Source organism: Pelodiscus sinensis, chromosome 5 (genome assembly GCF_049634645.1).
Source record: "Pelodiscus sinensis isolate JC-2024 chromosome 5, ASM4963464v1, whole genome shotgun sequence".
NCBI classification, from domain to species: domain Eukaryota; kingdom Metazoa; phylum Chordata; order Testudines; family Trionychidae; genus Pelodiscus; species Pelodiscus sinensis.
The window spans coordinates 114,878,473-114,902,548 of NC_134715.1; the positions used below are offsets into that span (position 1 = coordinate 114,878,473).

At 40.9% G+C, this 24,076-nt stretch overlaps 1 protein-coding gene and 1 long non-coding RNA gene across 2 annotated transcripts in view; one reads left to right on the top strand and one right to left on the bottom strand.

The window, feature by feature from the left end:
* Positions 1-24,076, top strand: part of CPZ (carboxypeptidase Z) — a 63,633-nt gene that overhangs the window by 32,498 nt on the left and 7,059 nt on the right. The window contains exons 7-10 of the mRNA XM_014576092.2: positions 4,025-4,183; positions 12,940-13,075; positions 19,400-19,539; positions 23,344-23,443. Of these exons, the coding sequence (XP_014431578.2) occupies positions 4,025-4,183; positions 12,940-13,075; positions 19,400-19,539; positions 23,344-23,443 (535 nt within the window). The remainder of the gene's footprint in view (positions 1-4,024; positions 4,184-12,939; positions 13,076-19,399; positions 19,540-23,343; positions 23,444-24,076) is intronic.
* LOC112546629 (uncharacterized) lies at positions 5,067-13,920 on the bottom strand. The gene is made up of 4 exons (XR_003090352.2): positions 13,788-13,920; positions 7,300-7,430; positions 7,042-7,155; positions 5,067-5,201 (listed from the first exon to the last, which is right to left on the bottom strand). It is a non-coding gene; the product is annotated as an uncharacterized LOC112546629 (long non-coding RNA).

Here is a 24,076-nt window from a genome sequence, read left to right on the forward strand (position 1 = left end):
CTGCCCAGTTAAATGGGATTTTACATCTCTAGTCCATACAGTGCCTAACAATTTTATCTTGGAACGGGACAATTTTATTCTTGGAGCTGGACTTCTAATATTCCAGTCATCTGAAGAAGTGGGGTTTGCCCACGAAAGCTCATGATACCATCTACATGTTTTGTTAGTCTTTAAGGTGCTACTAGACTATTCATTGTTTTTTAATTTTATCTCGGTCCATTGCTAGGGCTCCTAGGTGCTACTGTAACACTACAAATGAAAGCCCTGATGAAAGCCCTCTCTGCTTCTTTTTTTGTGTGAATCGGTAGAATTGAGTACACTTTAAAACCTAAAGTCAATTGTGTGGGAAGTAAGAGGGTGATATTTTCCACCCTGTCTGCCACTTCTGGGATGTTTTTTTTCTGGGCTCACTTGAAATACTACAGCTTTTGATGCTACTGGCATACAAATATATGCAAAGTACTGAAGGCTCTTCACGTAATATAAATTGAAGCATAGCTAATAACCAGTATTTAGAACCAGAGTTACTTCAAATGATGATAAACTACAGAAGTATTTGCCATGCAAGTCTTGAAACTCCTTGGGTTTCTCACCAGATATATTACAAAGATGCTACAAATACTTCTCTTCTGTACTCCTTTTCCTGTTTACACAGAGTTTGGATATGCCCATGATTTTGCACCACTCTTTTTGGTTCTTGATATGAGTTTATAGATCTTGGCTTTCCAGTTCTTATATCTTCAAATTTCTCTTGACAGTCTTCCCATCATATCCTTGAAGTCTCCCTGTCCTTTCTTGCTGTCCTCTTTCTCCCTCTGTCTTTGCTGGTCCTTCTTCTCCCATTCTTATCACATGTTCAGCCAAATTCAAAAGTACTCTCCAGCCTACTGATCATTAAGTCCCAAGTTCCTCTTCCCCCTAATTTCTTCCATGGACCACTCTGTCTTTCTTCCGCTTGTCTATTATTCTCCTCAGTATTTTATTTTCTATTAACTGTGTCTCCTTTTCCTCCATCACTGTCAGACCCATTTCCAAACTATGGAAGAGACAGGCATGAACACATACAGCTTACATTGTTCCTTTTAGTTTTTTAATTACCATTCCCACAGCACTCCTACCAACTATGTGCTAAAAACAATAGACTAAAACTAATTTGTGATTCCTGGAGTGTTGTCCTTCTGCTCACCACTATCTCCTGCCCCACCTAATTCTTACCACATAGTCTCCTGTTCCTCAGGATTCAGGACCTATAGAATTTGTTCACTAATGCACTTCTATGCAGGGCGCTATGAACCATACACCATCAATTTTTTGGTACAGGTGCACTGCAAAATAAACCATCAGTCCGATTTCTCAGTGTAAGTGCCTAGAGCCAGCACAGTGGCCTTTGTTATACTTAGACTTAGATTTTTTAAAAATATGTAAGTGTTGTGGCACTCAGCACACAACTGATTTGGGAGGTTACATTTCATTTTAAAAAGGTTGGTAGGCCATAGGTTTGTAAAAGAGTAGCTGAATAGGCGACTACCTGAGAAACCTGCCGAGCTCTTACTGTATTTAAAAGGTAGAGCCACAGTGGGGTTAGCTCTCTGGGCCAATGCATAGTCCCAGCTCACACCACCCAGAGTTAGAAGCTAACTCTGCTGCGGCTCTGCACTTTAAATGTAGCTCCTACTGCATTTAAACTGCAGAGTTGCACTTTAATGGTAGCGAGCGCCCTCCTTATCAACTAATTGATTTGCTGATTAAGCACGATTTAACATCCCTAGTAGGCTCTTAGGAACCAAAATGCCATTGAGAGTTGATGGAAGTTAGACACCTAAGCGCTTAAATCACTACTGAAAAGCTTCTAAATCAGTTAGACATAATACCACTGAGCATCATGATGGTTAAATATCTTTTCAGATTTGAAGCAAAATGCTTTTCAGATTTGAAGCAAAATATCTTTTCAGATTTGGGCTTTAGTGACTTTTCCTAATGTGTCAAGCCAGCTGAGTTGGTGTATATGCCCAGAATAAGCTTTGTTAAATCTTTCAGCCAGATGTTGGATAAATCTGACTCATGTCAATACCTCTATTATTTTCATCTGAGCCTAGCACCCTGACAATCCTGCAAGTGCCACCTGGCAGTACTGACACAAAATAAAGGAAGCCCCACTCTGCCAATGTTACATGCTCTGTGGATGAGCCCTAATCAGAAACTGGCGTCAATACATAGCACATTTGGGTCCTGGGAAACCATTGCCATGGCTATTGCCAGAAAAGTTGTTTTCAGGTTGTTCTACATTGGTTAATTTGCTTATGCATATCGCCCTCTACTAAACAAAATTGCAACCTTGCTAAAAAATATAAGTATCCATAGCAATGGTTGGCCTACAGTGGCGATAAAACCTAATACTGATTCAGCTGCCTTTCTCAGCTACCCAGCAACCACTACACATTAAATAGCATAACAGTATTCCACAATGTCTATGTCACCTGGATAAGAATGCCACTTGCTTTACTGAAACAAAATACAGGACTATGTAGCACTTTAAAGACTAACAAGATGGTTTATTAGATGATGAGCTTTCGTGGGCCAGACCCACTTCCTCAGATCAAATAATGGAAGAAAATAGTCACAACCATATATACCAAAGGATACAATTAAAAAAAAATGAACACACATGAAAAGGACAAATCACATTACAGAACAGAAACTTGCTTTACTGAATTGCCAATACATGTCCTGCAATGCACTTGGGAAGTAACTTCTCCCTGTGATCACTTGATCTAGGGAGGTCATCACCCAGTTTTGATTGTTTTCTTATAGCTGATGGTATTAAAGCATGAGGTTATAGAAGGCTTTAGCAGGCCTGCATAGATCCAGCACAACTAAGAGAGCCTGACTCTCCTTTGCTTTACACTTTGTGTAGTCTTTCACATTTGTGCAAAGTGTGTCTAATGTGTGTGCTGCTGTTTTCATTTGGTAGCATTTTACAGCCATTTTGCACTCACTTTCCACAGCTGTCAATGACTTCACAACATGCAAATGGGAGGAGAATCCTGTCCTAAAACCGGTAACTCCCTGACATCTGTATTGCAGTGATTGCCCTAGCTGGCCACCAGATGTCAGCATTGCATTTAAGGAGTAGATAATTCTAGTGCTGAGTGAAGTTATTGCTCAGTAATTACTGAGGCCAGACAAATCCCTCATTGCTTCTACAGGAAATTGTTTACTTTAAAGCATGAAACAGCAACATGACGAATTCTATGGTTTGGATTTAGCACACTGAACTCTTTTGTGAGCAATACACGGCTATACCACCAATACATAACACAGACGGAGAGACCCTTCCCCACCTATTGTCAGATGTACAGACCAGAGGATGTATTATCTTTACGGTTAAGATTTTATCATGCCTATTTTTAGGAATAGTTGTGGCTGGGTCACAGGCAATAAACAAAAATTCACTGGAGCCTGTGATCTGCCTGTGACTTTTACTAAACATAACCTGGGGCCGGGGTGACGGGGAATGACAGCTGGAGCCCGATGGCAAAGGGAAGTAGGCTCCAGCCCCACCCCTAGTCCCAGTCACAACCACTGGCAGTTGCAGTCATGGAAGTGTGAAGGGAAGTCATGAATCTGGATCCTGTGACTTTACTGGACCTCTATGAGATGGTTCCTATCGTTTTTTTCCCTCAGTGTTGCATTTTTTCCCCAAAATGTTAATTGTGCCTCTGGGTTATGTGTAGCTAGGAATCATGAGTCTGACTTTCCACTTTGTTTTAGCAATTTTTCTGGTCATAAAGGGAGGGACGATCCCTGGTTTTGGGGGTTCAAACTCCATGCTTGTTACATGGGACAAACAACCATCATTCCATCCCCTAATGGGCCATCTGGGGAATCACACAGTTTTCTTCCCCACAAACACTCACATCTAGAGGTGTTTCTGTGGTAAGGGTCATTCTGGCCCCAAGTTATTTTAAGTGAATCCATTCTAAACAGAATGCTCTCTCAAGTGATTTTTCTTTCTACTCTTCAGGTGGCACCTGAGACAAAAGCAATTATGAAGTGGATGAGGGCTATACCATTTGTACTGTCTGCCAGTCTGCATGGAGGTGAATTAGTTGTTACCTATCCTTATGACTTCTCAAGGCATCCACTGGAAGAGAAAATGTTCTCCCCTACACCTGATGAGAAGGTAATACTTCTTTCAGATGGATACAGATTCTAGTACTTTTCCAGAAATGTAACAGCTTGTAACTCATCCTTTTAACTCTGAGCTGATGTGGACTTTTTGAATAAGAACATAAGAATGACCATACTGGATTAGACCAAAAGTGCATGTAGGCCAGTATACTATCTTCTCTTAGCAGCCAGTGCCAGGTGTCCCAAAATGCCTGACTTGCAACAATATGTTTAAATATACCATGAAAGTGTGACTAATTCTGGTATCATTGCACTCTATGGGGAAATTGCAACAATTCTTGGTGTTTAACTAACTTCACCCCCAGGCATGGATACACTTAAAATGTAGGTAAACCTATCCATGTCCCTTGGGTGTGAAAAATTCATTCCCCTAAATGCTGATAAAGTGACTTAATCCCAGATTGAGGTGTGGTTAAGTTGATGGAAGAATTCTTCCATTGACCTAACTATCGCTTTTGGGTGGTCGATTACCGACATTGAAAGAAAACCCCCTTCGAGGGTAGGATTTACATTACAGTGCTACAGATCAGAGCTGCCACTGTAGCTATAGAACCTGTAGCTTAAACATGGCTCCAATGAAATCAAAGGGACTTTGACCAATGGCTTTTTAGGAACTAGTTAAGGTGATGCTGAGAGATCATATTGTCAGGCTCAGAGGGAAGAAAGAATAAGAATGGGAACATTACACTCTTTACCAATCTACTCATAGGAAAGTTTATTTCTTGTACCCAAAACAATAAATGTAATATTTCAGTGACAGCATATGAGGGACTGTCTGTCCACTCTCCTGCACTTTCTGGAGTCATTTACACATTTACAGTTCTGATTAGGTAGCATTTTACACCCACTTTGCGTTGGTGTAAAGAACTCTATCAGGTATAGGGCAACAGAGAATTTGCCCCTTCATCTCTAAGGAGGTAAGGTCCCAATCTATCTCCAACTAGCTTCATAAAGAGCAGGTCCTGAACATGGAGTTCTAATCTTCATTTATACCAAAGGCAATGTCCATTCTGTTAAAAAAAAGGATGACAGAAGGGGGCAATATTGTAATATTTATTCCAGTTTAAGATGAATTACTGAAAATTTGTCTTGCACCATTTTGAGTCCTCTTCTCTACTTCTTTTTGATTTCCTAAAGCTAGTTTTCATCCATGATGCAAGTAATGAGAAGTTTGAGCTTTTATCATGTCAGAAATGTCTAGCAGTCTTATAAAACACTTTGCTTTTTTGAGCAAACAAATGCTGCAATGAACAAAGAAACCACTTTTCCTTAGTGTGATGCACAGATTCTTGTGCTGAAGAGCTCAGGGCTGATTTGTTATACAAAATGGGGACTCTGGTCTCACCAGAAATCTGAACTTAGGAAATGAGTATTAAATTACTTGTTTTGAGCTGTATAAAGTCTGTTGTTTGGAAGCTGGGTGAAATACTTGGTCGGGGAAGCCACAAAAAACAGGGACGCTGAAGAGTGACAAGCACATTGCATTGTCATTCAGTAAAGCTGCGACATGCTAACTATAGGACATTGTGAAGTAAAGGGGGAAATCCATTCTTTAGCTGGTAAGGAGCAGATAGTTTACAGCCAATGAAATTGGTGGATTTTATTGGCTTTCCCTCTCTGTTAAATCACTGCTATGTGGTAAAAGTTCCTAAACTTTGCACCCAGCTGAATGTTCTGCAAATCACTTTCAATCAAGAGTGAACATAGCTAAACCTCCTTGCAGGAGGAATAATGGTAGTTCGAATTAGGAGCTTTAATTTGAACTACCTAGTCCGTGCCGTGTGTAGCCGCGGGCAGGTAGTTCGAACTACGGGCATTTAAAAATGGCGGTTCCCGGGAACATGCAAATAAAGCCTGGGATATTTAAATCCCAGGCTTCATTTGCAAGTTCGAATGCCTACATTAGTCACCCTAGTTCAAACTAGGGTGGCAGTGTAGACATACCCTGAGAGACTGCTTTGTGGAGTAAGGTACCATTCCATGTGAGCAAGGTGTCACAACCTAGCCTTTTAAAAACAGTCAGGCGCTGAATTCCTTCTACATAGGCACTGGCTTGTTCAATTCTCAGTGGCACCATGGACCTCTGAGGGTATCAGCAGCAGATTTAGGGCAGGGCGAGCGGGGCGGCTGCCCTGGGCCCCGTGCTTCCCGAGGCCCCGCGCATGCGCCTTGGCACCACGGCGCATGCGCTGTGTCAAAGGGGTGGCCCCGCGAAATTTTGCTGCCCGGGGCCCCGCGGCGCTGCCCTGGGCCCCGCGGCACTCTCATCCACCCCTGGAGGGTATGTCTACAAAGCAACTAGACATCTACAGCTAGCTGGTGCCAGACAAGTCGGCTTGTGGGGCTTAGACTGTGGGGCTGTTTCATTGCTGTGTAGATGTCTGGGCTCGAGCTCGAGTCCAGGCTCCCGGCTCCCATGTGGTGGGAAGGTCCCAGAGCTTGGGTTCCAGCCTGAATCTGCAAGTTTCTTAGCAACAAAATGGTCCTGCAGCCTGAGCCTTGCCAGACCAAGTCAGCTTGTACCCCACCTCCCTCCTTCTCCCCCCCCCCCACAGGTCTCTAGCTGTGGTATAGACATATCCCGAGCCCTTTGTAGGCTTAGTTATAGGTCAGTGCCTCTTTTGCAATCAGCTTCCAAAGCAGCTGCATCAGGCCCCTATTGACCAATACTTGTGAGGTTGAAATATTTAATACCCTACAAAATAAACAGCATCTATGACTGGATGTTTGTGACCTTCCTTCTCCTCACATACCAGCTCTCCAGCTATGGGGCTGTATGGACTGCACCAGCGATACTCCTGACTCACACTCAGATGACAGAGAAGAGAATCAGGTCCCTCAGAGACTTACAATAATGGTGTCCTTTCCCTGTGATGGACTGTACATGTAGAGCCTCATTTAAATCTGGTGTACTAAAGCAGTGCAGTGTTTGCCAGATCCATCATTGCTACAAAGTCTGGAACACTGAAAAAATACAAAATTAAAATAGATGGGTGGAGAAGAGGACATGGATAATCTTCCTCCCTTTAAAATATTTGTTAAAGCCAACTTGGGATCCTCCATCATGTTAACAGTATCCCTTTATATGTTGGAGTTATAAAACCACACCTGTAAAGTGACCTGCATTTAACTTATCTCGTCTGCAGCTGCTGTTGTGTGGGGGCCTTCCTCCTGAAATACTGTTCCTCTGTTTTAGCTGCTGTTCTGTTCACTGTGATGGCTAACCTGGTGGAATTCACCTGTGCACGGAGAAAGAGGGCAAATTTGCATCCTTGGCTGTAACAAAAATTAACATGTCACAGTACTACTGAAGCTAAAATGGAAGGGTCCAGTTCTCCAGCCATGGAGCTGTTTTTGGGCTGTACTTAAAACACACTTACATGGGCAGTGATAGCTCCCCCATGTTAATACATTCTCTGGTGGCATTTTGACATATTATCCCATCTTAGTTCCACTGGTGTTAGGGATGGGGGATACTGCTGCATCTGGGTAATCCCTAGCTGCCAGATTGGCTCATGGAGCTTTTGCAGCTGACAAGAGAGCAGCCCTGAGGCTGCTTTAACTTGTGCCAGCTACTGGGTATCTGTCAACCCCATCATAAAGGAGCCGTGAAGTTGGCCTAAAGCCTCCCCACTGATGGGTTGAAGTCAATGCTATTGCACTGGTATCAATGAGAGCAGCATTTGACATGCAAAGTTTCTTTCCTTTCTTCAGCATGTGTAAGTAAATGACAAAACCTTGGGAAAAAAACTGGCCTTAAGAGCAGCAAATCCATGAACATTATCAGATGCTGAGGCCACAGAACTTATCCTATTTTTCCAGATGAAACTATTGTTTTCAAAATTCCTTTCTTCTTCCTGGTCAATTGGCTTGTGCTAAAACAGGCCTTTTGCTATACTTTGTACATTCTGTAAGGTTTTTGGGTCTCTTAACTGTTCATCTCCTGGCTTTTAGGAACATGAGTTTTTGTAAATCAGGTGATAAGTAAACATATCATCACTCTGGAAGCACCACTGGTTTTCAAAACTAAGTGGTTTGGTTTTGGAATTACCCACTTGCTTTTTTCCATCTTTCACTTGTTATAGGGTATGTCTACACTACCATCCTAGTTCGAACTAGGGTGGTTAATGTAGGCAATCGGAGTTGCAAATGAAGCCTGGGATTTGAATTTCCTTGGCTTCATTTGCATGTTGCCGGGCGCCGCCATTTTTAAATGTCCACTAGTTCGGACTCCGTGCCCGCGGCTACACGCGGCACGAACTAGGTAGTTTGGATAAGGCTTCCTATTCTGAACTACTGTTACTCCTCATTGAACGAGGTGTACCGGTAGTTTGGAATAGGAAGCCCAATCCGAACTACCTAGTTCTTGCCGCGTGTAGCCGCGGGCACGGAGTCTGAACTAGCGGACATTTAAAAATGGCGGCGCCTGGCAACATGCAAATGAAGCCCAGGAAATTCAAATCCCGGGCTTCATTTGCAACTCCAGTTGCCTACATTAACCACCCTAGTTCGAACTAGGGTGGTAGTGTAGACATACCCATATTGACTAACCCAAACCCATAGTCCCCTATTTGCTATGAGAGTGGACTAGACCCCAAACGATACACAAATTTTGTTTGTAAATTACTTAATTACTGGCTATTTTCACCCAACAGAGCCCTGAACAAGAAAGGAGAACTAACTATGTGGGAAGATGCACAGAGTGGCCAAAAAATCACAGTTAAGCTTGAGGGAAGCTCAGAAACATTTTGTCTGAGGTGTCAAAAGAACATAAAGGTTGTGGAAAGTGCATATGGTTTAGTATACTAAGGATGTAAATGGGTAACTGGATAACTGGTTATTCTGACTGGGTGATGCTTACCGGATACCAGTTAACCAGTACCTGGGAGCAGCCCACTGTGAGTGGAGGGCTGCTCCATGCCCATGAGGATCAGGAGCTGGCCCCACTATGCGGGGAGGGGAAGGGCTGGGAGCAGCAGCTGATAGGAGCAGGAGTGGCATTTACATCCCTAGAGTATACAGTGTCCTAGCTTCTTGGTTTTGGTTGTTGAATTCCAGTCACCAGAGACCATGGTTTAATACTTCCTCTGACTAGTTGTCAAATAATGATCATTTATAAATCATTTTATTATTCCTGCCTTAGAAAACTTCTCATTGCATGAGCTGGTATCAGAATCTAGTGCCATCGTACCAATCAGCATTTACGAGGCACTTATCACGGTGGCATCTAAGCCCCGTATATGGATCATAGAACAACACACAAGCTGCTTATGGGCTATCAGTAATAGCAACTCATGGTTTGAGTTGTACAAAGTAAAGGTGTTTATTAGGATGATAGAAGGGCACAACGAAATTTTGCAACATTTTCATTAAGGGACCATTTTTGGGTCTTGTAGCCTAAAAAACAGAACTTGCCAAATACTGTATTTAAAAAAAAAATCCCAACAAATTCTAGTTGTCAGTGAAACTTAACCCTAAAATTTAAACCCTTAGAATTCTTCTCTGCTTTTGCAAAAATCAGCCTTATATTTGGAAATCCTAGCACCTTTCCAGTATGCAGGGAGCCAGGACTAGAACCCTGGGTACTCCAGTTTCAAAACAAACAAACCAACTCACAGATCTGTCTCAGTTGAGTTGAAGGAGAAATTCTGTTAGGGCACATCTACACAGCAGGGCAAAAGTCAAATTCAAATACGTCAATTGCATAGCTAAAGTTGAAATAGCTTAATTCGGCTTTTGGCACTGTCTACACAGCAGGAAGCCAAAGGAAGAAAACTCTTCCTTTGACTTCCCTTACTCCTTGAGAAATGAGGGTTACATGCGTTGGAGTAAGAAGTCCTCCAGCTCAACATCTTTTCAAAATAATGGCTTGCAGTGTAGACTCATGTTTTGTTATTTTTAAATAACATCAGTTATTCTGAAATAATGCTGCTGTGTAGACGTACCCTTTAGCTATCACCTACAGAAGAATCCTGATACACTTCCTAAACTCCAGCCAGCCAGTATGCACCATTATCCTCACACAAACATATATTGTTAGGTCCTGCTCTCACTGGCTATTTCTAAAGGGCAAAATTCTCAAAAGCTCCTCGGTGATTTGGCTATACCTGCACTGGCCCACGGTTCAGATTATGGGGATGTGAACAGAGCTATTCACAGAAGCTCCGCAGTGTAACACCCCCCATGGATGCTGCAGGCACAAACTAAAAGGTTCGTAGTCAGAGGGACCTTTTAATTCATGGCTACAGAGTCCACACAGGGGAATTACAGTGCAGCATTTAGGTGCACGCTACTCTTCAAGCTCCCATAATCCAAATAGCTAGGCAATATAGATGAACCCATAGGCACTTTTAAAAAAAATTACCCCCAAACTCCCATTTACATCAATAGGAGCAGGATTGAACCCATAACACCCTCAGAAGAAGCTAGTAGAATCAGGATTGGATCCCAAACCTGTTTGGATCCCAAATCTGTTTGTAAATGTACTTGATTTCTGGGTATTTTCTTCCAACAGAGCCATGAACTATGAAGGGAAGATATGACTATCTAGGAAAGTGCACAGAGAGGCAATAAATCATAGTTAAATTTGAGGGAAGTTCAGAAATATTTTGTCTGAGATGTAGAAATGAGTTTTCATATTCTATGATATGGAAATGATGTGATGAACTTTCTTCACATTCTATGTGAATACTCATTTTTCTTCATTTAACCATTAGCTAGCTTGTTCCTTTGTCAATACTAATAGATGTTTAGCAGAAATACTAACAAATAGCAACCCCAAACCCTTCACTCATTCTGTTTGCCTCTTATGGGGTATTGAAGGTGATATTTTCACTTTTCACATGATTCTGCTTCCACTGAAGTTAATGGTAAAGTTCTCCTTTTAAGACAGATCAGTGCTCAGAGCTTTTGATAATCTCACTCTGAACCTTGTGGATAACTATGCTATTCTGGATACATTAAAAGCACTTGTCTGGATCTCTAAGGTCCCACATCCCACATTTTTCTATAGAAAATCTGTCACTTCAGTCCTGTGCTTGGCTTTCTGTTTGCCAGTTATTTTTTTTTCTTTTTTTCTTTTTTATCCCAGGCTTCTGCTTAGTTTCTGTGAAACTGAATTCCTTTTAGTGGGTTAAAGGACATAAGAGCAGCCATACTGGGTTAGATGAAAGGTCCATGTAGCCTAATATCCTGTTTTCCAACAGTGACTAATGCCGGGTGCCAAGAGAGGGAATGAACAGAACAGGGCAATTATCAAGTGATCCATCCTCTGACACCTTTTTACAGACTATTACAAACAGAGGGTAGGAATAGGCTTCTGTAGCCTGCATTTTACCTGATTTGCTTGCTGTCCCCATTGTTTATTCCATTGAGGAGAGGTATCAAGGGATAGACTGGAATCACAAAGGGATTTTAAGTATTGTAACACCTGACTCTGAGGCACTCTGCCATCTAGTGGCATGCACAGACTCACCTTAAGTGCTCAGAGCACACCTGATGAATTGGGCCCAACAGGAAGTCAGAGCAACCCATAGTTTGAGAATCCTAATGTACTACAGGACTATGTAGCACTTTAAAGACTAACAAGATGGTTTATTACTTGATGAGCTTTCATGGGCCAGACCCACTTAAACCATCTTGTTAGTCTTTAAAGTGCTACATAGTCCTGTATTTTGTTTCAGCTACAACAGACTAACACGGCTACATTTCTATCACTATCCTAATGTACTAGAGATTCCAGCAGCTAGTTAGCTGTGTGGTGATAGCAGGGCTTATACGGCTTTGAACATATCTACTGACAGGAGCCAACAGAGTTAGGCTGCACCTGAGCAGTGTTTTTAAAAACATCAGTGGTGCCTAAATATTAAACCTATGCACCTAAAAAGTCAGATAAGTACCTAAGGACCTTTGTAAATCAAGCCCCATGTTCCTATCCACATGACCTATTGACTTACACTCATTTAGCATGAAAGGTCACAGAAAATGTCTCTGGTAAACTGCAGGCCAGTCTCTTCTTTCCTTGCTGTCCTCTCCCTGCAGTCTCCCTCCAAGCTGCAGACTGGCTCTTGACTCAGAAGTCACATGTATTTATAGCCTTACTATCTCCACTTCTTAATCACTATGGCACATATGCTCCTTATAAGCCTATAGCATTGGCTGAGTTTCCTCAAGCAGACAATTCATCATCAGAATCTGCTACCTGGGCACATGCACTGCTGAGTGTCCCTCTGTAACACTTATCAGTCTCTATTAGAGGCATTTACGCAACCTAGCATTAATGACACTATGCTAGAGGTGTTATACACAGTTTTAGTTTGTTCTGGAAGAAATAAGAAGGCCTGTAACTTGCCTTAGTTTCCTCAAGTTACAGCTATTAAGAAAAAACTGTTAAGACCCCTGAGCATTTGGCACTTTTCATAATGTGAAAAGTTGCTATTCGTATTATGATTTATTCCTCAAATCACAGCTGAGCTGAGAGTAGGGTAACAATAGCTACATAGCTAAGAATCCTTTGTAATTGAATTGCAGTTAATGGATTTTTTTAAAGTGCCTAGGTGATTTAGGAGCTTATGTCAGAATTTAGGCTCCTTGGTGACTCAGGAACTTCTGTAAATATTATCTAAGAGGTTCCCTCTGTGCACATAGGTCTAGAGGACATAACCCGATAAGCAGGAACAGCACTGATGCAAAGGTAGGTGGAAGAAGTTTTTCTAGAAGAAATAAATATTTCAAACCCCTTCATTTCAGATGTTCAGATTGCTGTCTAAAGCATATGCAACTGCACATCCAGTTATCTCAGACAAATCAGAAGCCCGTTGCGGTGGAAACTTTGTAAAGCGAGAAGGCATTATAAACGGGGCTCAGTGGTACAGCTTTACTGGAGGTAAATCTCTTTGCCATTATGTCATGTGAAGCAAAACCTGAGTAAGTCACTTAAGAGATACAAGTAAAGTGCCTGATTGAAGGCCAACAGAACTCAGTTGAAAGACTCATTATTTTCAGTGGGTTTTGGATTAAACCCTGCCATGATTCTACAAAAAGTTCATCAGAGGATTTAAATGGAAAGTCCATAGTCAACTACAAGAGGCCAAATTAATCTCTGATGTAACACCAGTAAAATCAATGGAGTTATCCATGGGATGAATTTGGTATTGTATATTTACAAAATGTTGTTCTGGTGTTAAAGTCTGAAAATTTCTAGCAGATTGGAATGAAAGGAACATTGATGCCTCCACAGCAGCATGAATTTGGACTTCAGATGCATAATGCAGAGTTTTATATAAACTAGCTATACTATGGGTTTGAAGTGTGCTATTGTTTGGATCTGTAATGACTAAACTATAATTGATTATTATTAATAGCTAAGATAAGCAAAATGACACGAATGACATCCAACTCATTGGTGTTCAGGTTTCCAACGCTATTTTATGATTAGCAATGTTTTGTTTTTTCAGGATTGCTCAATTATTGATATTTGAGTAAAATGTTCCAAAGCACCTACTTCCTATTTTCAAAAGTGACTTAGGGTGCTTTTGAAAATTGTACCTGTTATTGTATGCTTTACATTATAGTACTGTCATGGGGCAGGCACTCACCCCATGGCGCCTCCTGCTGGTCACTTTAGGAATTAGCTCGTCAGCCCTGGAGCAGCCCCTTTCAGCTGGTGTCACACCTGCTGGTACCATCCTAGATCAATGCCTCTGCACTCAGGGGTCCTCCCCTCTCAGATAATCCCCAGTCTCCCTGTACCCACCTTGCCTCAATGACCCACTTGCCAGTCATCATTTAGCCCAGTGTTTCCCAACCAGGGTTCCGTGGAACCCTGGGGTTCCACAGACCATTGTCAGGGGTTCCGTGAGAAATCATGGAATAAATAAATACAAATTTTAAAATACCACGAACAATTCCAAATATCCCTCGAAATATTGTGGGAATTTTTGTCCAGCAATTGGCAATACCGGAGTAATTTCATATGCTACCGACTGCCTCTTTGTTTTATTTTGATCAGTTCATATCTAAGGTTATATTGTGCCTGCCCTTCTGCTTCCCAGAATTCTCCACGTTTCTAGTCTTTTCTAGTGCACGTTACAGTTGTTCGCTATTTTGTAGATTTGTAGACTTTGCACAGTTTTGTAATTAACGTTTTTACCGAAACTGTGGTTGTTTTTGTGTATCTAAAATCACACCTATGTAACAGTATTTTCATACGGCCGTCGAAAATAAAAAAAATGTGAAAGTATATGAAAAGAAGGTGCATCAGTGAAGGAGAGAACAGTGAAAATGAATCAAAATTATCAGAGCCAAGTACGAGTGAAATAGGAAGAGAAGTGACTGATACTAAAAAAAATAGCCTTTACAGTGACAGTTACTTGGTCATGGGTTTTACATGGACTGAAGATGAAAATTGCCCCATTACTTTCAATGACTTTTGGAATCACAAGGAAAACAATGTAAAGTTTTTGAGAAGAAGGTAACTATCAGTGAAAAGGCTCAAGAAGCAAGTTATTTAGTAGCTGAGCTAGTTGCACAAAATATGAAAGTCACACTATTGCAGAAAGCCTAATAATGCCTGCTTGTAAAATAATAGCGAGTACAACGATAGGCAAAGAGGCTGAAAGTGAAATTGACAAAGTTCCTGTTTCTAATAATACTGTTAGTAGGCATGTGGATGACATGTCACATGACATTGAAGATGTCTTGTCTGAAATACTAAAAAATACTAACTTTGCTCTCCAAGTCGATGAGTCAACAGACATAACAAGTAAAGCTCAGCTGTTGGCATTTGTACAATTTGAAAACGAAGGTGAAATAATGGAAAATGTTTGTTGTTGTAAAGAGCAGCCAGAAACGACCATTTTCAACATCTTGTCTTCTTATTTGGAATATTGTGATTCATGGAGCCAGTGTACTGGAATTTGCACTGATGGTACCCCTGCAATGATTGGCTCAATAAAAGGCTTTGTTACACTCGTCAAAGAAAAAACCCCTGATGTCATAATGCAGTGGTCCCCAACGTGGTGCCCATGGGCGCCATGGCACCTGCCAGGGCATTTATGTGCACCCACCCAGTGACCAGGGCAGGCCTAAGCCATTCTTGTGCCCCGGGCCCTGGGCGCATGGCGCATGCGTGGTGCCACCTCCAGGTGCGCAGCACATGCGTCAGCCCCAAAAGGTTGGGGACCACTGTCATAATGACTCACTGCTTCCTCCACGGGAAGTTCTTGTTACAAAAACTATTGGGGAGGATTTAAAACAAATCCTTGATGTAGCTATGAACATGATCAGTTTTATAAAGCAGCGCCCTCTTAAGTTGAGCATGTTTGCAAAGCTGTGTGAAAAATATGCAAAAAGACCATGTGACTCTCCTTCTACATACCAATGTTAGATGGCTTTCAAGAGGGAAAGTTTTAACAAGGGTATTTGAGCTGCGAGAGGAACTACTGCTTTTCTTCAAAGATAATAAAGCCATTTTTTCTGACTTTCTTGAAGATACAAAATGGCTGCAGAAAGTAGCATTTAAACACCTTGAACACCATCATGCAGGGCCCAAAAGAAAACATTCTAACTTCCACAGACAAACTTCTTGCATTCAAAAATAAACTCAAGGTTTGGAAAAGACACCTTTCAAGTGGAAATATTGAAATGTTTCCACTCCTACTTCAGTTTCAGAGTCAGACAGATTATAAAGAAGTCAACCCATTAATTACCAGTCATTTAGAATCACTGGGGGTATGTCTACAATACCACCCTAGTTCGAACTAAGGTGGTTAATGTAGGCAACTGGAGTTGCAAATGAAGCCCGGGATTTGAATTTCCTTGAGCTTCATTTGCATGTTGCCGGGCGTCGCCATTTTTAAATGTCCGCTAGTGCGGACTCCGTGCCCGCGGCTACATGCGGCACGAACTAGGTAGTTCGGATTAGGCTTCCTATTCCAAACTACCGGTATACCTCGTTCCACGAGGAGGAATGGTAGTTCGGAATAGGAAGCCTAATCCGAACTACCTAGTTCATGCCGCGTGTAGCCACGGGCACGGAGTCCGAACTAGTGGACATTTAAAAATGGCGGCGCCCGGCAACATGCAAATGAAGCCCAGGAAATTTAAATCCCGGGCTTCATTTACAAGTTTGTATGACTACATTAACCACCCTAGTTCGAACTAGGGTGGTAGTATAGACATACCCTGACAGAAAAGCTTGACCAATACTTTCCTTCTTTGTCATCAGAAATGTATGACTGGGTTAGGAACCCTTTTGTTGAGTTCTCACAAAATTTACTCAGTCTGCAAGTAGAGAAATAACTGACTGAACTACAGTGCGATCGAACTTTGAAGATAAAATTCAATGAAGTGCCATTTGATGTATTTTGGATGTCAAGAAGAAGAGAATATCCTGTGATCTCAGCAAAAGCAGTGAACATCTTACTCCAGTTTTCAGCTTCTTACCGCTGGGTGCATCTAGACTACATGGCTCCGTTGATGGAGCCATGTAAAGTAGTTTACCTGACATAGTCAATGAAGCGGGGAAGCCTTTGTCAACCACTCCTATAAACCTTGTTTCACAAGGCATACCGGAGCAGTCAACAAAGGCTTCCCTTGTTAACCGCGCCACGTCTAGACTGCTGCACTGTGCCGGATTAGCTGATTGTCGGCACAGCGCGGCGGCCATTTTTATTTTAATGAAGCGGGGATTATTTAAATCCCCGCTTCATTGACTATGTCGAGTAAACTACTTTATATGGCTCTGTGAATGGATCCATGTAGTCCAGACGCACCGCCATTGGCCGTGTCTAGACTGGCAAGTTTTTCCGCAAAATCATCTGCTTTTGCGGAAAAATTTGCCAGCTGTCTACACTGGCCGCTTGTATTTCCGCAAAAGCACTGACGATCTCATGTAAGATTGTCAGTGCTTTTGCGGAAATACTATGCTGCTCCCGTTCGGGAAAAAGTCTTTTTCCGAAAAACGTTTGCACAAAAGGGCCAGTGTAGGCAGCAGAGATTTGTTTTCCACAAAAAAGCCCCGATTGCGAAAATGACGATTGGGGCTTTTTTGCGGAAAAGTGCGTCTAGATTGGCTATGGACGGTTTTCCACAAAAAGTGCTTTTGCGGAAAAGCATCCTGCCAACCTAGACGCGCTTTTCCAAAAATGCTTTTAACGGAAAACTTTTCCGTTAAAAGCATTTCTGGAAAATCATGCCGGTGTAGACAAAGCCTTTGTGAACAAGCTTTTTCATGTCTTATAAACATTAAAAGCAAAGAAAGAAATTGTCTGCTGGCTGTCGAGGAAGAACTGCGAGTGTGTTTGTCAAAAATTCAGCCAAGAATTCAACATTTGTGTAAAAAGAAACAAGCCCGAATGTCACACTGTGAAAGTAAACTTTATATTGACTTTGGATGTGAACTTTATTTTGATGTTTAAGTAAACTTTTATTTTGATTTGATCATTTGATATTTGAAAAAAAAGATTAGATAATACAAAAAAAAGACAAGAAAAATGCTCCAATTTTTTTTTCTTACAATGGAAGCTGACATTATATATATATATTATATAACAGCTCTTTAAAAATAAATTTTCTTGACAATAATTTAGCAGTAATTGAATTGTGCTCCCCGCTGTCAACTTTTTCTGGCGAAGCAAACGTTTTCATAGGTTCCTCGGGATATGAACAATTATTTTAGGGGTTCCTCCATGGGAAAAAGGTTGGGATTCACTGATTCTAGCCCCTTACTTCATGGGCAAACTGCAGTCTGAAATGGCCACTCATCATTGGCAAGGGGTGTGAACCTTCTGCCTTTGCCTAGCCTGGCTGTTTCCCTACAGCTCCCCTGCTCTGCTTGCCTTTCCCCAGCAGTGCTCTATCTACAGCCCTAATATTCTCAGGCCTTGTCTCAGGCTCTGCAGCCTGGAGTGAGATCAGGTCAGAGCTCCCCAGCTTTGCCTGCCTGCCTGCCTTTTTCCGGTACTACCCTGTCTCAGGAAGCCTCCAGCTCCCCAGGCAGACAGATCCCTTCTGCTTCCCAGCTAGAGCAAGAATGTTTGTTCTCCCTCCAGGAGCCCTTATTTATACAGCCTCAGCTGGGTCCTAACTGGCAGTATCTGCCTCAGCTGTGGGGCTTTGCTCTCTCAGCCCTCTCTCAGGTCTGGGTTTTACCCTTAAAGGGCCAGTGCGAGGCAGGTGCCCCATCACAAGTACATAATAATGTCATAATCTTCCCTGTAGAAGTACAGGATTCTCATGATGTTAGCTTCTCTTAGTGGTCTGCTCCCGCCAAAGGAATTGCTGACATAGTATGTTACCTTTGCTAGATGGTATAATAAAATGAAGATGATACCATAAGACAGCAAAGACATGTTCTTTATTCCAAGGTCCAAGTGCAAGTCTGATTCTCTGATCACAGGTCTGGAAGTCAACTCCAGAGTTCTAAACCCAACTCTGACCTTCAGCAGTCCCTTAGGCTGTGTCTACATTGGCACCCCTTTCCGGAAAAGGGATGCTAATGTAGACTTCGGAATTGCAAATTCCGCGGGGGATTTAAATATCCCCCGCGGCATTTGCATTTACATGGCTGCCGCTTTTTTCCGGCTTGGGGATAAGCCAGAGAAAAGCGCCAGTCTAGACGTGATTCTCTGGAAAATAAGCCCTTTTCCGGAGGATCTCTTATTCTTGAAAGTAGGAATAAGAGATCCTCCAGAAAAGGGCTTATTTTCCGGAGAATCACGTCTAGACTGGCACTTTTCTCCGGCTTATCCCCAAGCCGGAAAAAAGCGGCAGCCATGTAAATGCAAATGCCGCGGGGGATATTTAAATCCCCCGCAGAATTTGCAATTCCGAAGTCTACATTAGCATCCCTTTTCCGGAAAGGGGTGCCAATGTAGACACAGCCTTATTGTATAGAGCTGACCATGAACAATTCTCTTCCGTCTGCCTTAGCGTCTACAAATGTGGAAGAGTTTTAATAATACTAGCATTTACCCATGTCAAAAAGATGTTGTGAGCATTAATTAGTTAACTGATGTTTAAAATAATGCTTGTAAAGCTCCAAAGATACTGAATACTACGTGTCTGGTAGATGCATTAATTCCACACAACATATACACCCTTGTCCACAAGGCTGCATTTTGTAATGAACTAATTGCAGCTGCATAGTTCTAATTAAATGCGAAATGGACTGTTCATAATCTTCCTTTCTCTTTTTCAATGAATTTAGGTATGGCAGATTTTAATTACCTTCATACAAACTGTTTTGAAATCACCTTGGAACTGGGATGTGACAAGTTTCCTTTGGAAGAAGAACTGTATTCAATCTGGCATGAAAACAAAGAATCCCTTCTGACTTTTATGGGAATGGTATTATATGTATTCCTTTAGTGTTTGCAATTTTTCTTCTCCATTCTTTTATGGTACTAATTTTTTCCCTGTTGAGGATGGTTATGACAGCATTTGATTAACTTCAGATAGTCCCACGTCAGTTTCTGTGCAATTATGTCCCTAATTCACATGTGGGTGGAGCGAGGATTGAGATGTACTTAAGAACAACCCAAAATAGTACTGCAAAAATGTCTATAAATAGTTCCGGTGGGCTTATGAATCAACTCTTTGAATTCTAATACTACGGACAGAGCAATTCATCCAGAAAAATAATACACAACTTCTCCGTTACAGAATTAAACCAAATTTAACGTACATTTCCATGAATTTTAGGAAACTTTTCACTTTTACATGCCTCTCTGATTCTATGTTTTTGGCCTGACATTCGACTATTCTGTAACAGAGATCTTTTAAGTGTTGTTTTTGACATTGCTGGAACTAGAAAAATACAGCACATTTCATTGGAAATCCTGTTCCTATGATATTTCAACTCCGTTTCCAAATAAAAGCTGTTAGGATATTTGGCCCCTGAATTTGTAGAGGAGCAATTGAATGAATTTTTGTGGGTTCACTCAGCAGTAACAAATGCTTCACTGTTAACAGGTAACTGGTCACAGAGACTCAAGGCAGACATCCTTTCCTCAGCCATTAGCAGATCAGCTTTCTGTCATACCTTATTTTGATAGACTAATTTAAAGTTGTTAGCAGTGTGTTAGCTTTTTTATAGCCTTTTTAAGCATCCTCTTGCTACTTGTGGTAAGTATCATCATTCGATAAAGACTACAATCCAGACCACCAAACTCATTTCATTTTACAGCTGTCTCATGAAAATGAGTTTTAGAGAGTCCAAATGGGACTGGATTAAATCCATATATATTGCACTTGAAGCCTTGAAGATGTAAAGATTTTTATAGTGTGAGATAGTGTAGACATCTATGCTGGAAAAGCCTTTTGAGTAAATGCAGAACAGTAAGTGAAAACTCTCTAGATAAAACTGACTGAATTACTCCAGATAAGGATTAAATCTGCCATAACCAATTCAAACTTTTCTCCTCCTGATATTTACCAGATTATTTGGTGTGTGAATAAATCTACTTGGTACCTTTAACTTGCAAAAGTTAAATATAAATTTATATGTGCTAATCCTTCTCCTATTGAAAGCAATTATAAAAGTCCCATTCATTGTAATGATACATGATCAGGGCAATATTCATGGAAGCAAAATAAACCCAATGCCAATAAAGTAATTAAGAGCCACTTCTGTCAATGTTACCTTCACTGACTAGTAATTATTAAAGTCATATCAGAAAAAGTGTCCAAAATGGGACTTAAAACGGAATCTGACCTAAGCCCAGCAAAGCAAAGTTAAATATAGTTGAAATAGAATCGCAGCATTATAGCACAGGTTGTCCACTTCCTTCTGCCATGCATAGCTTGCCAGATAGTGAAATTCTATCTTTCTGATTTGAAAGTATTTCCATTCACTTGGCACATGTGTAAATGAGGAAGCTGCAAATCAGTGGAGAGAAAGGCTCACTATTTTTAACATCATATGCTGATTTAAGATTCTGCATACTTTGATGTTGCAGGATAACTGGAAAGAACGCTGCCCCAGTCTTCTGTAATTATTCTCTAAAGACAGACTCCATTTCCTTCTATTCAGTATTACCTCACTCCTTGAGAAGTCCCCTTCAAATAAGTTAAACTATGTAAAGAGTAAGGGTAATGTTCAATATGAGCAGGAGCGATGACTCTGGTCCTAAATAAGTATGTGTTGTAATTAGAATGAGTCAACATTTTAAGATTAAAAAACCTTTCATCCAAAAAAAGACCTTTCTAAAATATTGGTTATGTACATGATTTTTTAAATTCCTTTGAAAAAGAAATATGTAATATTTTTTCATTGTTGGTTGGTTTTCCCACTTTTTTGGGTTTTCCTGGGGCAAACTGAGGGGAAAAAAGAGAGAAAAGGAGAAACAATGAAGTGGAAAGGGAAACAAAGAGGAAAAACAAGGAGGAAAGAGGAAACCTACACAACAGAAAACCCAGAAAAATGAAAACATGCCAAAAAAGAATTTTGAAATTGATTTTTTAATATATATTTGTGACAAATGTTAATTAAAAAACTGTCCATTTTTGAAGTCTGCAGAACAAAATGACTGAAATTCTAAAAAATTGATTTTACCTTTTTAAGTAGCTTAGATTGTTACAAAGTTGTAATTTTGTAGCAGCATGCTAGGCCTCTTGTGAATGAAATTAAAACTAATCTGCTGTGTGTCATCAGCTTCATCTTGCTAGCAGGTTAGGGTATTTCCCCTTTAGCTGGAGCAGTAGAATTTTGTACTTCTAGAGGAGGTGAATCAAAGTCCTATCTGACCACTATTACCATGGCACTCTGCGTGGCCATGTTGTGCATCACAATGAAAAATCTGAACTCCAATTTTGCCTTAGATTTGCTGTGTCCTCTCTCCCCCATATAAATATTCATATCAAGTTTTTTATTACCACCTGTCATTGTTACAGTATCTCCATCACTATTCTCTCTATTAGGGAGAGATCTTAACACAGAATTAATGCATACCTGTCTCACAGATGGCTGAAGGCTTCCATTAATTAATACACATTTTACAATACTTTGTGATCCTTGAGGTACTACATAACTGGAAAAATATTTGCTTATTTATTATATTTTATAAGTTACAATGCCACCGAGTGTCTTATGAAAATATTATTCATAGCACTGAGCTGCATTACTTGGTTGCACTGTTAAAATGGCAGCATGCTGTTTGATTGCTAGTTATTAGTTATTCATTTTATCCTTTCATGCAGCACTTTTTCTTGTAGTAAGTTCAATTAGTAGCTTATTGGGTCAGATCCTCAACTTGCATTAATTGGGATAATTTATTCCATAGTTTATGAAAGTGTATTTTTTTCCTTTACGTGGGGAAAATCGGGACATTTTTCAAAATTTCAACTCTGAATTTCTTTTCTGTGTTGAATTTAAGTCAAATTTTAAAAGATTTGTTGCATATAATGGTTGTATGATCATCCCCCCCCCCCCCCATGATCTATTTATATCCATGCATAGATCACATTCCACCATCATCAAAGAGCGAAGATTTGCTTCTACATCTCCCTTTACCCTCTGACCCGTTAGGGAATTTCTTGTAGGTTGGAGATCCATGAGTGGGGAGAGTGATCTGAGATTATGCACAGACCTCCAAATTATTGCCCTAACCACCTTTCTCAATGAGAATGATGGTGACTCATTTTGAGGAGAATCTCATGGAGATTGCTTTCTGTCACAGGCAAGACATGGGCAGTCCAGCATAGTGGTCAGAGCAGGAGACAGGCCAATTCAGGTACAAGAAGGCTAGAGGGCAAATCAAGAGCCAGGCATCAAGAATCAGGCACAGTCAGGGGTTTTGTGTATATTGGGTCTGAAACAGAAACATTCAGGCGGCAGTCTGTGTTGGTGCTCAGACAGCTTCCTGTCATGGCTTCCTGGCTCAAGTACTGGTGCCAGTCAATCAGTAGACTGTGAGGAGCTGCCACTCAGGTTCTGCTGGGTGGTACTTCCTGCTGAGCCCATCCTCACAAGGTCTTGCTGCAAGAGACTAGTCTATGCCTCTTGTGTTGGTGTGGAGGTGGGAGCAACTCAAAACACCCATGTTCTAGCTGTAAGGTTTTTACACTACCTTTTCCTATGAGCTTCCTTGCAGGAAAAATATGATCAGGCACAAATATATTACCTCTTGGTGTAACTTGTCCTTTCTTTGTTAGGTACACCGTGGGATAAAGGGAATCGTGTCTGATAAATTTGGTAATCCAATAAAAAATGCTCGAATTTCAGTCAGAGGGATCCGACATGATATTATCACAGGTAATGTTATGTAAGTTCTTTTTCATATAATAATGATGGAATGCACTATTGGCCAAAAAACTGTAGGCCTCACTCAGGCAAAAAGTCCATTACATCCAAAGGGCATTTTGCCTGAAGACAATTACAGGATTTCACTGTGTGAGTTAGCTTCTAGAATTATGTGAAAAAACACAGGTCAAAATGTATCCCCCTCACATAGTATCGGTACTAGTGAAGTTGCACAAGTTTAAGTGAATGCAAAATTTTACCCTGAACATTTTCCAGAATCTCTCTAATTGTATGTCATAAATTTCTTACTAGGTAAAGTAAACTGAATTTTTCTTAAGCTATAGCAATATTTTGGTCTTTCCAATTTTAGTTCTGTGCACAGGAGATTAGTATGTTAGGAATATATATTTGTATTAAACACACCACAATATAATAAGTATTGACTATATATAGGTCAGAGGCAAAAAGAGTGGAGTGCCAAGTTGTATACCATGTACATTGCATTAATCAGTCTATAATACACACAACTGTTAATTTTCAGTGATTGCAAAGCTCTGAGCATTTAGGACTCAGCTGTGTTCCCACTGAAATCAATGGAAATTTTGCTATTGCTTTCAATGAAATAGGATTAGGCCCCAGAAGTAC